The sequence below is a fragment of the Scleropages formosus genome, chromosome 22, assembly GCF_900964775.1.
Source record: "Scleropages formosus chromosome 22, fSclFor1.1, whole genome shotgun sequence".
NCBI lineage: Eukaryota > Metazoa > Chordata > Actinopteri > Osteoglossiformes > Osteoglossidae > Scleropages > Scleropages formosus.
Window position 1 is genome coordinate 9,872,093 of NC_041827.1, and position 14,580 is coordinate 9,886,672.

General features: G+C 44.5%; 1 protein-coding gene across 4 annotated transcripts in view; it reads left to right on the top strand.

Moving 5' to 3' along the window:
- The window catches only part of setd5 (SET domain containing 5), a 29,939-nt gene extending 18,755 nt beyond the window's left edge, over positions 1-11,184 (top strand). For 2 of the 4 annotated variants that reach the window (XM_018725882.2, XM_018725884.2), the window contains exons 13-25: positions 241-324; positions 413-640; positions 1,988-2,326; positions 2,576-2,821; positions 3,288-3,408; positions 3,938-4,173; positions 4,632-4,688; positions 4,831-5,244; positions 5,888-5,980; positions 7,434-7,648; positions 7,756-7,880; positions 8,017-8,126; positions 9,032-11,184. In XM_018725882.2, coding sequence (XP_018581398.1) covers positions 241-324; positions 413-640; positions 1,988-2,326; positions 2,576-2,821; positions 3,288-3,408; positions 3,938-4,173; positions 4,632-4,688; positions 4,831-5,244; positions 5,888-5,980; positions 7,434-7,648; positions 7,756-7,880; positions 8,017-8,126; positions 9,032-9,700 — 2,937 coding nt within the window. In that variant the 3' untranslated portion in view covers positions 9,701-11,184. The remainder of the gene's footprint in view (positions 1-240; positions 325-412; positions 641-1,987; positions 2,327-2,575; positions 2,822-3,287; positions 3,409-3,937; positions 4,174-4,631; positions 4,689-4,830; positions 5,245-5,887; positions 5,981-7,433; positions 7,649-7,755; positions 7,881-8,016; positions 8,127-9,031) is intronic. The other 2 variants (XM_018725883.2, XM_018725885.2) reach the window with 2 other exon arrangements.
- Positions 11,185-14,580: the final 3,396 nt, after the last annotated feature.

The window sequence follows — 14,580 nt, forward strand, 5'->3', positions numbered from 1 at the left end:
ACCAATTTTGTGATAATCTGATCTTTATGACAAGCTTTGAACACACTGTCTGATCTGCAGTGCTGAGTCATCCACTATTCAAAACTTCCATATAGCTGCAGTTTGAATGTTCTGTCTTTTGAGCACTTAAATCCTTACGTAAAAGCCATTCATGGGCTTTTTTTAATTATAAAATATATAGTTTTGTACAGGAAATGCAATGAAATATTTAGTTTTTGACAATTCCCATGTGAAATCTAGGAGGGGCTCTGTGACGGGTTGAAAATGGACGATGGGGAAGAGGCAGAACTTGACGAAAATGGTGCTTTAATCCAGAGTAGACGGGTATGTTCATCTTAAGGCCAGCACTGCATGTGATGTGACTGCCCCTTTTTCAGAACTGTAGACATTGTTGATGTGCCTGTTTCTGTAGACCCGTGAGGAGCGCAAGGCTGAGGCAATCATGCAGGTGTTTGAAAATTTGGAGAAGAGGAGGAAGAGAGGCTCACAGATCCAGGACAGAAGCCAGGGTTCTGGGACAGGAGTGGAGGAATCCAAGCAGGAGGATGCTGAACTAGGGGACAGCACAGCCCCTCTGGCTGGGACAGTCCCCATGCCAACTGGAGTGGGTGTTAGCACAAGGCGTGCTTCCTACTTTACTGTGAGTTTACCTTCTTGCATTTTCTCTACTCACCTTCAGACTGCTTGTTTAAGGATTCCTTTTCTCTGATTACTAATCTGTTTTGATAACTTTTTTTTGACATGTTTGTCAGGATAAGATAATGTATAAAAGTAGTCTTGGATGACATACAGTACTATGAATTTCACAGCAAGACAATGTTGGAAGAACAGTATAAAGCAAGAATACACTTCAAATAGATTAGAAAAGCCATTGAGGTTCAAAGTAGATCTGAGATTAAGAAGTCTCAATGTGTTGGAAGATCGGGAAACATGGTGCAATCATAGTATGACTGGAGGCAGTAGGGAGTAGTGGTGTGGTGGCATAGCAGGCCAGTGGTACCTCATACCTCTTGTGCTAAGTGTTTAAGTGTGTTTCCTCCTCCAGTCCAAATGCAGGTGGCGAAAGGAGCCAATAGCAATCCACGTCCATACCCTGCCCTACCGTGCAGACCACACAAGTGTTTGCTTGGAGTCATCTTAGTCAACAGTACTTGCCTTGCCTACTCTAGTAAGAAATAGGATCATGCAGGGAGCCATCGAAGTCAGGATGAGTCTTGTCCTGGACCCTAACAACAGTAGGAAGTCAACAGAGATGAGAGCAGATGAGGACAGCATGTGTGGTGAGGAACACTATACACCAGAACAGAAGCAGCATTCTAGGGGAGTTAAGAAAAGATGGATAATAGATGCAGGGACCCCAGCCAACAGGAAGTTGCAGTAGACCAACCAGTTTAGAACCAGAGCCTGAAAAAATAAGCTGTGTTGCACAGTACGGAAGGAAAGTACCTTGTGGAAGTTCTGGAGGTAATAGCTACAAGACTGGATCAATGAAAAGATCTTGCAAAAATAGTTTAAAATGTAATGCAATCAAATGGAAATGCCAGTTATTGGAAATACATACTATTAGTTCTGGCCTCTTCCAAATGTGGACATCAGGAAAAAATTGAAGTGTAATGGCAGGGAAGACTCGTATTTGTCATACAGCCAAGCGCGAGTCATAAATGATTCGGACACACGCAGTTTTAAAAAGCAGACTGAGACGTACAGTTCAGAAACTCTGGAAGCAATGGAATTATTTTCAATGAAATTCCAAAATATGAAAATAAAACTGCATATATATATTTTTGTTTTCCTTATTAGGCATTTTGTGTGTGTGTGTGTGTGTGTGGGGCTTTTGAGATGAATTTAGGATGGGGTTAGAACTAGTTGGAATTTCTTAAATTATCTGTAAATAAGTAAAATTATACATCTTTTGATAGTTAAGCAAAAAGTAAAAATGTGTTCTTTAAGAAGCCTCCCCTCCCCCGTATCTTTTCTTGGTATTCAGGAAGCTCCTCCAGAAGTTGAAAAAGTTCAGGTTGCCCCTCCTGCCCCCAAACCCCCCCCAGCCAGGTCATCCAAGCCTCGACCCAAGAGCCGCATATCCCGGTATCGATCAAGCTCATCACAGAGGGCCAGGCGCCAGCGGCAGGCTCTGGCCCAACAAGCTGCAGACCAAGTCCCCAGTATGACTGAGGAAGGTGCAGTTGGTACCCCTGGAAGTGAGCTGGGAGTGGGCGAAGGAGTGCTTGCTGGGGGACAGCCTGCTGACATAGATGGTCTGGCAGGGGCAGCAATAGGAGCTCCGGGCAACAAGGCTGGCCTTCGATATCCTAAAACCAAGAAGGTGAGCAAATCCTCGTTGGTTCAGTAATTCTAGGTGTGTTACTCTTTGCTTAGAAGTCCTATTTTTCACCCTTATGTGTTCTATCATAAATGTAGAACTACATATTTTTGTAGTTTGACTTGTCTTGTATATCTGGATTTCATGATGCAGTGGTATAAAATGTAGAGATCACCCTGATATGCTCACATCCTTTCCTTTGAGGCTCAGTTTTGGTGTTGACATCGGTGACTCTGGGAAATGTTTTTGCAGTACCTTGTGACAGAGTGGTTGAACGACAAGGTGCTGGAGAAACCAGAGTGCCCTGTGGAGCGGCCCCTACGCATCACCACAGATCCCACGGTGCTGGCCACCACCCTCAACATGCTGCCTGGCCTTTCACACTCACCCCTTATTTGCACCACCCCCAAACACTACGTGCGCTTTGGTTCACCGTTCACCCCGGAGAGACGCCGGCGTCCTGTTATTGTGGACGGATCCTATGGTTCGTTCAAGAAGGTGAGTCTGCAGTCACCTGCTCTTGACACTTGTGGGTACAGTATTACAACACTTTTATTAAGAGCTTGTAATAGTGTGAGTTACATGGAAATCGGACGTATTGTTTTTGGGAGAAGCAGTTTAATAAAACCTAGTTGTCCTGATGTAGAGCCACAGTGGCTCCTGTGCTGTGGCTTGGATATGAGTATAAATCCCTCTCTGTTTGCCTGTTTGGATGCGATCCCAGTGAAAATATAAATTGCCCATATTGTGGGTTTATGAGTGAATGAGAGTGATTGCAAATCATGGGCTAGTGTCAAGGTGTACCCTACTACCTGACCTATGCTTCTTGTGACCACCTTGACCCTGCATGGGTCAGCTAGTTATTGATAATGGATGGGTTTATATTGTCAACCCATGCTCTGCCAGTTGTGATGACACGTTCCCTGATGGCCACTGTTTGTGTGTGTGTGTTTTTTAATGGTAGCGATGGATCAAGCAGGCTCAGGACGAGAGTTTGAATTCATCCTGCGTTGAGGGTGGGTTGCAATCCAGCTCATCACACCAAAGCAACAGCAGCAGCAGTGCTTCCAGCCCCTTCAAAGCTGGTATTTACTGGCCTTTTTTCCTTTCAGTGGTTTACCTCAGAAATTAGTTTCCTCAGCTTCCTTTTCTAACAAAACCTGCTCCAGTAATTAAAAGGCCATAGAATTTAAATTTAGACCTTACAATTGGAATGATGATTTTGTTACATCTGCTTCAATGGTTGGTGTGACTGACTCCTAAATGTATGGGAATCAGATGTAGTGTAGACTGATCTGTGTCCTTCTTGTAACTAGACCTCATTTTTCATCCTGTGGAATAATTTTCTGTCCAAGCAGAACAAAAGGAAATGTCTGAGAAAGATTTTGTTTACACTTTTGTTTGGGGAAGTGTGCAGAAAAGCACTCTTGTTAAAGTAACAGCAATTCAGAGCTGTAACGTGGACCTGTTTCCAAGGTTTCACTGCTACTGTGGGTGCTCTTTATGAAGGAGCGTCAAGGCATGCCCTGTAATGTTGGTGATGGTAAGCAGTGGGACGTAAGATACACCTGCTGAGTTGTCGGGTTTTGTCCCCACCTATTTGTCTTTGTCAAGAAATATCAGCACCTTTCAAGAAGCGGAAATGCAAGTACTCCTGGGAGCCGCTGGTCGTGCCACAGGAGGAGCTGCTGAGGCCTTTGTCCCCCATCACACCACCCCTACCTTGCAACCCCCCACAGCCGTTGCTCATCCTGAGCTCCACTGATGAGAGGCACAATGGCTACAGCTTGAATTACTCTCCTCTCCCATCTCTGCCCACCAGTCGCTGCAACACGCCACTGCAGTTTGAGGTATCTGTGAGTGAAATGCACTCTGTACATGTGTCTATGTGTATGAGTGAGTTACATTGGTCTGGTGTATGGATGGATGACCTACTGTGGGGTTCATAGTATAGCGTATCTAGCATTGTAAGTCACCTTGGATCGAAGTGTTTGCTAAATAACGCAGTAGCGGGCACGGCTTGCTGCTTTGGAGAAAAGCATCTAAAATTGTTCTGTTTAAAATGAACCATCTTGTGCAGATTCTAGAGTTTGGATTTGTTTGTGTGGCTTGTTGTTGATTTGTGATCCCAAGGGAGCAGTCAGGAACAGTTTTAGGGTGCAGAATCTGCATAAACATAGTACTTCTGACTATCTGGTTAGGCTGGCATTGGTCCAGTGTTTTACATTCTCGTACTGTGCACCTTAGTATTTAAGAACTTTTTTTGCACAGTTTATTAAAGGTTCATTATGCCCATTTCTTCCTCTAGAATATCTCATCCCCTGAGGCATCCCCCGTGCACAGGCCAGAGTCATTGTCACCTGAGGTAATTGCAGCCTGCAGTGTAGCAGTTACTCAAAGGATTCTACAAAATGTCTGTGAAAAGAAGTGTTTGTCTACAGGAGCACCAGAAATGGCTGAATGCTATGTGCTGATATTTTGTTTCATTGTCATCCCCCCCGGTGTAGCCGTGCTTGCGCCCAGACCTGGACGGGCCACGTGCGGCACTGCCTGACCTCTCCCTTCCCTCCAGCTTGGAGAGCCCCGCAGCAACAGAGGATGCCCCCACAGTTGTACAGGAATCTTTTGGGGTAGCCCCTTTGTTGGCAGAGGCTCAGCTTCGGGAGCAGTCATTCCGGACAGAGTTCAACCTCATTTACACCTGCTCTCCCCTCAACTCCAACATGGGCGAGGGCCTTAGTGGGAGGCGCCTCTCACAGTCTGAGGGTGGCTTCTCTCCTGCAGAGTCCTTCCGGAGTTCTGCAGGTGGCCAAGGATTGCTGTTAGAGGCAGGATCAAGGCCTCTGTCACCATACATGGAGCCACACTACATGGAGAGTGGAACATCCCCACACCCTAGCAATCCCCCACAAAAGAAGAAGGCAAGTCCTCACACTTACTGGCACATATGTTTATCCCGAAGCAGGGCACTTAAAAAAAAAAAAAAAAAAAAAAAAAAAGCCAATGTCCATCTATCAAGCCCTGAGACGTTGTGAATAGACTAATTTGTTGACTTCTCCCAGATGGAGACTAATTCATTGTGTGCTCTTTGCTTCATATTTGCTTGTCTGTTTTGTCTAATATAGATATCAATGAATGGTACTGACCCATATTCTTCTGAGTTGCATTGTAAAGAGAATGACAGCTTTAGTCTAGGACTGAACTGTGCAGCCAGTGAAGTTCTACTCAGCACATAGAATATTCATTACCAGCACCCATTCCTTTGTATAGTGCTGTGTGAGGGCTTACTATTAATGTGAGCTAGTACAGCACTTTTATCCCATATTAAGCCTTCTAGGACCGAGGATCTTGGTCAGAGTATTTGTTTCAAGCAGCTGCAGGCAGAGCAGGCTGACCAGAGCTCCAGCACACAACCTTGGACCAGCGTTCTCTTACCCTCCCTTGTGGACTGGTTCCGCTGGTCGCTTGCATGTTCACTCAGCATTGTGTAGGCCTGACCGATCGCTGCCGGTGCACCTGATACTTTTGCAAAGTCTTTTTTTTCCCCACTTTTTTTCAAGGCAGAGGGCCAACCTGCATACCATTAGTCTGCTGACAGGAAAGCCAGATTACCAGGCTTTATCTGTAAGAAGTGAATACAAGACAGTGCAGAATATGGTGAATATTTCCTAACTCCGTTTAGAAGTGTGCATGTGAATATTGTTGCATCTGCATACTCCCCCGTACCCTTCCCAAAATTACATTATTAAAATGAAAATTTTTTTATACCCATGTTCCATTACAATTCAGAAGTATTCCTGGAAAGCTCCACCCCTTTTTTTCCTCTTGCCATGAAGATGTTTGGGTCACATTCCATCATTCAGCTCAGTTAGGACAAGGCTCAAAGCACATCTCATCTGTGACCCAGTGCGTGATGCGTTCTCCCATCTTTCAACATCCATCTGACCCAAGTCCTGATGGATATTGTGCTCAGCTGCTAGGGTCAAAGTTCATACTCTGACCACATTTGCAGTTGCCCCACCCACCCTCCTCTGGAGAACCCCAACCCCCAAATGTCCCTACAGATAGCTTGCTCCATCTGTCATCTCCCCTTGTTTTTTGGGTTTCCTGCTCGTTGCCTATTTGTACGTGGGGCTCCTCTTCTCGTTGTGCGTGTCCTGTACGTGCTGTCGCTCTCCAGCGGTCGTATGCTTCATGCTGTGCCGTTGCTCTTGATGGTTATCCTTGTTGCTCGTGCTGCCATCTGCTGCCACTAACTGAGCTCCAGCAACAACAAATAATGCAAAACAAATGGCTTAAACATGAATGAAGTGCAAGAATACTGTCGCTGTTGAGACAAAACCCTCTGTGTTTCAGGCCTCCATTAATTGAAAGACTCCAAAAATTTTATTTTACATGTTCTGATAGGACTGCTGTGCAATCTAACAATATTATGTAAGTGATGGATCTGTGCTTGTGGTGTTTGTGTTCTCTTTTTAAGATGGAACAGGTTTTGTCACAACGACGACTGTGTGCAAGTGTGAGAATGCCAGTTCAAGTGTAGAGGCCCCCCCCCCCTTTTTTTTTCCTTTTTTTTTTTTTTTTTTTTTTTTTTTTTTTTTTTTTTTTCTCCCCCCCTCCCCCCCTCTGTTCTTCAAGTCTTTAGTTTGAGATACAGTTGTCAAATGATGACCCTGACTCTCCTGGTATTTCCTCACTCCCCAAGTGCATAACTCTAACTGTGCCAACTTTAGGTCAGAGCTCTTCTGGGACACATTGGCATCCAGGATGCAAAGAATGGTGACCTGGAAGAAATTCCAGGGTATTTTCAGAAGTTCACCTTTGCAGCCCTTATAGGAAAAGTGCCTTTAGTCCTTGCTAAATCCTAAAAACCAAAAACTATAATTATTCTGGTGTTCACCTGTTTATTACAAGAAGTGGTGCCTTTCTGCAAGTCAGTCAGTGCCTGAATTCTAGTACTTAGCATCTTTTTGGTGTTTTTTTTTTTTTTTTTTTTCCCTCTCTTCTTTTTTGGCAAATTGGGGCCTCCCAAGTTAGTCATTTAGGCTGCCGTGTTGCTGAGAGCAGCTTGGCGATCTCTACCTGACAGGCCTCTTTTCTGGGGATTCAGGTGTCCCTGCTAGAGTACCGCAAGAGGAAGCAGGGTGCCAAGGAACCAGAGGGTGGAGGTAATACCAGCAACCCAGAGCCTCCCAGCGGCCTCCGCTCCCCCCATAGCTGTTTCTCCTCCCCTGCCCACCCTTCCATCCCCCAGGTGGAGGAGGTGAGTCCTCCAGACCGTAGTATGGTGTCCCACTCAAGGCCTCAGGACAGCACCAGCCATTGGTAAGACATGTGTGGTAGGCCTGGAATGTTAGATGTGTGGACTAGTGTGTTTTCTGCCATTATGTCACCAGGATTCTCCATCTTTGGCCTGATTCTGCCATTTCCAGGATGGTTCCTACCTCCGTGGAGCGGCTGCGGGAAGGACAGGGGGTGCTGGAGCGAGTGCTGAGGGGCAGTCTCAAAATGGAGCGTGTGCTGAAGCGTGTGGAGGCTGGCGCTGATAAGGAGTCTGGTGCGGGACCGCCTGTACTACTTCATTCTTTCCTCCCTGCAATCCATAGAAAGTGAAGTCATAGGTCATTCATAGTTGTGTACGGTTTCACTGCCCCTTAGGTGGCACAGTTTAACTTTTCCCTACACCATTGCAGAACTCAATGATGCAGAGAGTTTTGAAGCCCAGGTAGTGTCACGTGCCCAAGTGTCTCCTGTGAAAAGCCCCCAGAGGTACAGCCACAGTCCCTCCATGTATCCCCATCAGGTAGGGCTTTGCTGATGTGCTGGTGCTCACCATCTCTAACACTTTCACATTGCTCAGAATGGCTCTATCAGGTTTTTGAAGGAGTTATATACAGGTGGTTCTCAACTTAGAAGAGGGCTCTTCCACCAAATTCTGAGTGCTATGTTGTATAATAGGGCTTTGTTAGAATTTTTTTTTTTTTTGCTTTGACACATGTCAAACCTAATAATATAGAATAATAGTATACTAAATAGTGCAGCATGAAAATGTTATACTATTTTTCCTTTAATTTCAAAGTCTTCATTTCTTGCACGTGTCAAATACTTGTTTGACTAAAGATTAATTGAATCACAAATGTTTTGTAAATAAAATGTCTGATAGACACACTCAGTCAAGAAAAAAATATGGCTGCTTTGCTGCAGCATGGCCAGCTGGTGTTGTCATGCTGTGGGCATCATTATACGCTATGATGAAGCATCGTAGTCATAAATTATATATGTTGTAATTTGAGGATTACCTCTGTTTCTCTTCAGTGATGCTCTTAAAGCCCATGTTGGTTAAGAGCTGTTAAATTGTTGCTTGTTTAATGGGAAATAAATACATTGTTACTTTTCATCAGCTTCATGGATTAGAGTACAAAATGATTTGTTACAGTATATATCAGCTATTGGATGGCAAGTGCTGTATGTCAGTGTACATAATATCTCCAGATGTGGATCTTGTGCAATTAGAACTACGTACAGCCACATGCTGGAGATACATTTTAAAGTTGAAAATCTATCTGCAGTTGTTACCAAGTGTGTTTTTACAGCTCAGTTGTGTGGGAATATTTAAACCTGGAGAAAGACGTGGGCGTAATACCTCACTTGCTTATCGCATTTTTTTTTTTTTTTTGCTGCCCCCCCCCCCCCCCCATTTGTTTTAAGCTGCAGTCACACCTATCAGAGACTCATCAGAAAACGGAACCTGCGGCCTTTCTGCAGCAGAGCGCCTCATCACCCTTCCGTGGGTCCTACAGCCCCTCAACCCCTTCCCCTGGTCAGGGGTACTACTCCCGCTTATCCTCACGTCCTCTGCCTCAGGACCTCTCCCAGCAACAGTCACCAAATCCAGCCCCCTCCTATCCAAACCATCCCTCATCTGTGGACTTGACATTATGTGGAACCCCTGGAAAGACTGGTGGTGCCCAGCAGCATCACCATCACCAGTTGTGCAGCAGTGGTGGCACTACCACTGGAGTGGACGGATCCCAGTTTTACAGCGGGAGCCACCTCAAACCCAGCATGTCGAACAGCGGACTGACTACGTCAGCCACCTCAGTCCCTAGGTCACTCTCGCTCCCCCAAATCAGCACCAAAACGGATACTATTGCCACCACAGGAAATCCATTGTCCCATGCCTCCAGGCTGTCCCAGCAGCCCAAGGCGCAGACCTTAAGCCCAGAGAGTTCTGGGCAAACGATGCTGCAGACGGGGGCACGGCTGTTGCCGACGTCCGGCTCCCAGCACTATGCGCAGCGTGGGACGCCCATCAGCCAGTTTCAGCATCCTCAAATCCAGGGTTCAGGAGTAAGGACACAGACGGGAAGCTACTAGGACACCTATAAAGGTCAGCGGGGAAATGTACAGGCCCAAGGAGCAAGGACTTGGCTTTAAACCCAGGACCCTTTTACTGTTGATTTTTCTTTCTGCAGAAATGTACATTGTTGTTTGTATGGCTACATGTGGGCTCTTATGTTCTCGAGAAATTAGACAAATATGTAGACATTTTAAATTTAACCTTACATTACCAGATCTGTATACTGACGATGTGCAAACAGGAAATGCAGACAGAAACCTAATTAGGGTCACCCCTATGTTAGTACCTGTTTTGGTACTTCAAATTACCATTATTAAAGAAGAGGTGTGGAACTCCATAGTTTCATATTTTCTCTTAAGATTTGGTTCACAGAAGAAGTCCTGCCGTAACAGACGTTTATTTGTAAAGTTTTAACAATACGGTCTAAACGTTTTTGTATTGTCCGTTTATAAAGATACAGGGAAGACAGGGCCGTACACTCGCAAATCCCATTCCCTGAGATCATCATTCCATGTAACTTCCACCTCTCCCCACCCCCCTCAAATAGCGTAAGACTCTGGAGTCAGGATCTGTATTTTTAATTGATCTTATTTTAATTTCACGTAACTATTCTAGGCTTGGTATGCTGTACTTGACTCATACAGATCTTATAATCCATGGTGCTGCAGTTTTATTTTTTTATTTATTTTTTTAATCCAGTATGTTTTCCACATGTAGTGAGAAGTCATTCAGTCTTTTTGTAATTCAAAATAGACTTTTGAAAACTGAATCATGGTGTTTTTTTTTATTTTTAAAATAAACCTGTGTGCAGGAATGCAGGGAGAACAGGACACAGTAATGGGGAAGGATTGCTTTTGTTCCTTTAGTTGGTTCTCTGAGTCCATCAGGATTTAGAGGAAATAATTTCAAAGATTGCGTTTTCACCCCTTGGACCAACCCCCATGTCCCGCACACTGTCAGGCGGGTATGTGGATGGAAAAGCTGCTGTGTTCTTTTTTTTTTTTTTTTTTTTTTTTCCTCTTTTGAACGCAAGTGCTGCTTCAGGATTTGTTCTGTTTCCACAAGAATGCTGTACTTTTTTAAATTAGGTTTCTCACCAGTTAAACGCAGTGAGGTCACCAAGTCATGTGCCATGACCATTTTGTTTAGGGACAAAACCAATGTAAATCTAGTCTGACAATGACACATGTTACCGAATACTGAGACTGTGCACCATTTGCGGACTCTTACGGACCACTGACTTTCCTCAGAAGGAGGGACTCTCCTTTAGCCCATCTCTGGACGGGAGGGGCAGTTTGTCACACCTGGGGCATCCCGGGGGCTCTAAAGGCTGGGAGCTGGATGAAAAGTGAGTTGACTCATGAGACCTCTTGCTCTGCCACCCCTGCCGCAGACGAAAGGGTGCTCGCTTGTTACGTGAATGTTTCTCATGGTGGAAGACATGGCGGAAGAATACTTGTGACCCAAAATACCAGCACCTTAATAAAGAAGCAAATGTTATGTAATGATCATGTGTACTTCGTCTTAAATGTTATATACTATACAAAAAATGGTACACTATATTTGCAGCATGGTATTTTTTTTTTTTTTTTTTTAAATTCAAAATAGGTTGTCTATTAGAACCAATTTAGCATTTTTGGGCTAAAATATTTTGACATTGTAATCATAGGTATTTGTTGTGAATAATCTGAAAGAGTGCTGACAAATTGTGGTGCGTTAATTGACAGAACACAGGTTTGTGGTAGAAGCAATGTACACTTTAAGAATTGCTCTTTAATGGAGAATGTGGAGGTTGGGGAAGTTTCCACATACCTACAAAATTGCTCCATGGAGGAAAACGCAATGTTCCTACAGTATATCTTCAAGAAAGTAATTTTCTTCTTTATTTCAATGTGAAAGTAAAGAGAAAAGGGTGGGTTAGTGGCCAGCAGCATAGAAAAAGTACACAGGAGTAAAGATCCCAGAAGGGAGTTTTGTATGTTTATTTCTCAAGACAGGAAACTACAGGAAGACCAGCGAAATGTCATAACTAGACACTTTTGCAGATTTTCCAGATGCTGCAGAGAGCCAACTTTGACTCTGGGTCCAATGGCAGATATTCAAGTAAGTGGCAAGTTTATTCATCCTGTAAGTGGAACCACTGTTTTCCGTTTGTGTGGTTTTAATGTAGTAGAATATATAATCATCTCTAAAGAATTACTGTTGTGGACAATACAAAGTTGTGATGGTTTGCACTTACGACTTGCGCAAAGCTCTGCGGAGAGTTGTGCGGATAGCCCAGCACATCTGCGGAGGTGAGCTTCCGTCCCTCTAGGACATCTACACCAGGTGACGTGTGAGGAAAGCACTAAGGATCATCAGAGACTCCAGCCGCCCGATCAATCGATTGCTTTTGCTGCTACCATCAGGCAGACGGCATCGCAACTTCAGACCCCGCACCAGCAGGCTGTGGAACAGCTTCCTCTTGCAGGCCATCAGACTGTTGAACTCTAATAGTGCCACCACATGCACAACCCATTCTACCTCCCATGTGCTGCACTTTATCGTTCTCTAGGTATGTGTATATGTTTATACTGTTTATGCTACACAGCTGCAGAGAACGCACCAAAGATTTTCACCACCTGTACACTTGTGGTTATGGTGTAGTGACAAAGTGATTTGATTTGACTTGGTAGAGGCTACTGCTGTATGGTAGCGTGATTTTCGAGAGGCAAAGCCAGAATTGTGACGTGGCAGTGGTGGAAGGACACAATGTTTGTGCTCTCCTTCACCAAGTGACCATAAACGAACCCTTTGGACATCTCGTCTGGGATATACGGCTCTGAAGAATTCTGGCACACGAGTACATTTGTAAAACAGTCCAGTTGTCAAACGGGGGACCTACAAGGATGTATGCTGTTTTGCAGTAGAGGACCCTTCCTAAGTGATACAAAAAAGCTTCAGGTTTTTTTTGAGCATCAGCAACCACTCTAAGTGTGTGTGGGTGAAAGTCCTCAATCTGAACTGACAAACACACTTGTAAAAACATTATCAAAGCTATACAGGCTACCCTTGGCATTCTGAGGATGTTTACTTGGCATTAAGGTAAATGTTTTTGTTTTTACTTGTGGTTGCTTCAATGGGAAGAATAGGCAGAGTAGACAAGAACAGAAGACTTGGGGAAAGGGAGATTTAAAAGCTGATCTCTAGCAGGGTATGGAAATGCTGTTTCCCCTCACATGGCTCAACAGAACAATATCTGCCAGAAAATTTTATAAACCACGTGAGGTTTTGTGCTTGACTGCAGAAATTTCATAATTCTAATGTAGATGTGTATTTCGGGTCAGCACTAGTCCGCGTGCTCGTGTCTCTCGGCTGGGATCGCTCTCCCCATACAGAGAAGCGCCGGCCGTTAGAGGGAGCTGTCAAGTCAGGGAGGTTATGGAGCCTCTACAAGGGATGGCTGCCTTCCAGTGCTAACCAAAATCCCACAAAGCTGTAACTTTGGCCACGCAATAATAAAGCAGCACACTTAACGCTCCAACGCCGGAGCCATTTGTGCCTGAGGGTAGATAAGGTAAGTTACAGCTGTATCATGCAAAATTAAAGCTCAGTCCCCACAAGCAATATTCACCCTGATCAGATGTTTGCATGGTATAGACATCTACCCATAGCTATGTATTTACCAAAACAATTCAGCATCGTTTCTCAAGTACCAGTCCCTGCACATCTAGTGTCTCCAAGTTCCACTTGCTCACTGACTCAGTATATTCATGTACTTTCAGCAGTTTTTTTTTGTTCTGTAAAACAGCTGCTTTCATAGTTCTGCAGCAAATGTTTCTGTGTGTTAAAGTACAGGTGTTGAAATTTTTAAAAGCTGTTAGGAAGTAAAACAATCTGTAAATGCTTGTCCTAAGGCAGTATGGCAGCAGGCTGGAGCCTCTTCCAGAAGCACAGGGTGTTGGGCAGGATACTCGGGTTGAACCACTCGGGGCCCTACATGAGATACTCCCACGATGAGATCATCACTGTAGGGTAGCTGCCCTCACATGACACATTATTGCCAATTTGTAGTTGTCATTTACCTTAAAATACAGTGCTGCTTAAAAGTATGTGAACGCTATAGGGATAGTCATTCTTGTGTAAAACATTAAACTTAAAACCTGAACACTTAAATGTATAAAATGAATAAATGATTGACACTTACACTGCTGATTCTACAGACCTACTTGGTTTAACTAATGCAATTGGGGTTCCTATTTTTTTTTTGCACTTGCATTACTTCCATTTTTCTACAACACACGATTTCCTGTAAATGAGCATAGAATCGGTCATTACGCGCCTGTTAGGTCCGATGAGAAATACTATTTCTGATCAATCGGTGTGGTAAAAGTAAGGGACGCAAGGGCTTCACACACTTTTAAAGCATCACTTTACATATTTGGACAAAAATGGGTAGAGTTAATTTAACTGTGCCATTCAAGTGAACTCAGGTGATTTCTCTTTCCGGGTTTACTGTGTGTATTAAATGGAAGCCTTGGTCCCTAGGACTTTGCTCTCTGCACCAGAAATGACTCCTATCACCACCTCCATGCCGCTCTCCTCCTGCCTGCTGGCCATTGGAGTGTCTGGTAGCTACCAAGGCTCACGCTGGCCATCGTGGCTGTGGAGCCACCTTTCTTTGTTCTGCTCTCTTCTGGGAGACCAAGCGGGTGATGGCCTTTGTAGCCAAGTTCTACGCTCCCAGAGAGACCAGCCATCTGTGTTACTCTTTCCCCTCTCAATCTGCTTGTTTATGGTGTGTACCATCCCAGAATTCCTAGCAGGCTCTTCTCCTTCGTTCAGCCGTGGTAAAAGCAAGAGGAATGCAGTCTGACAGCGTATGCTTTACAGCGATCAGGCATGAAGAACGCCGAGG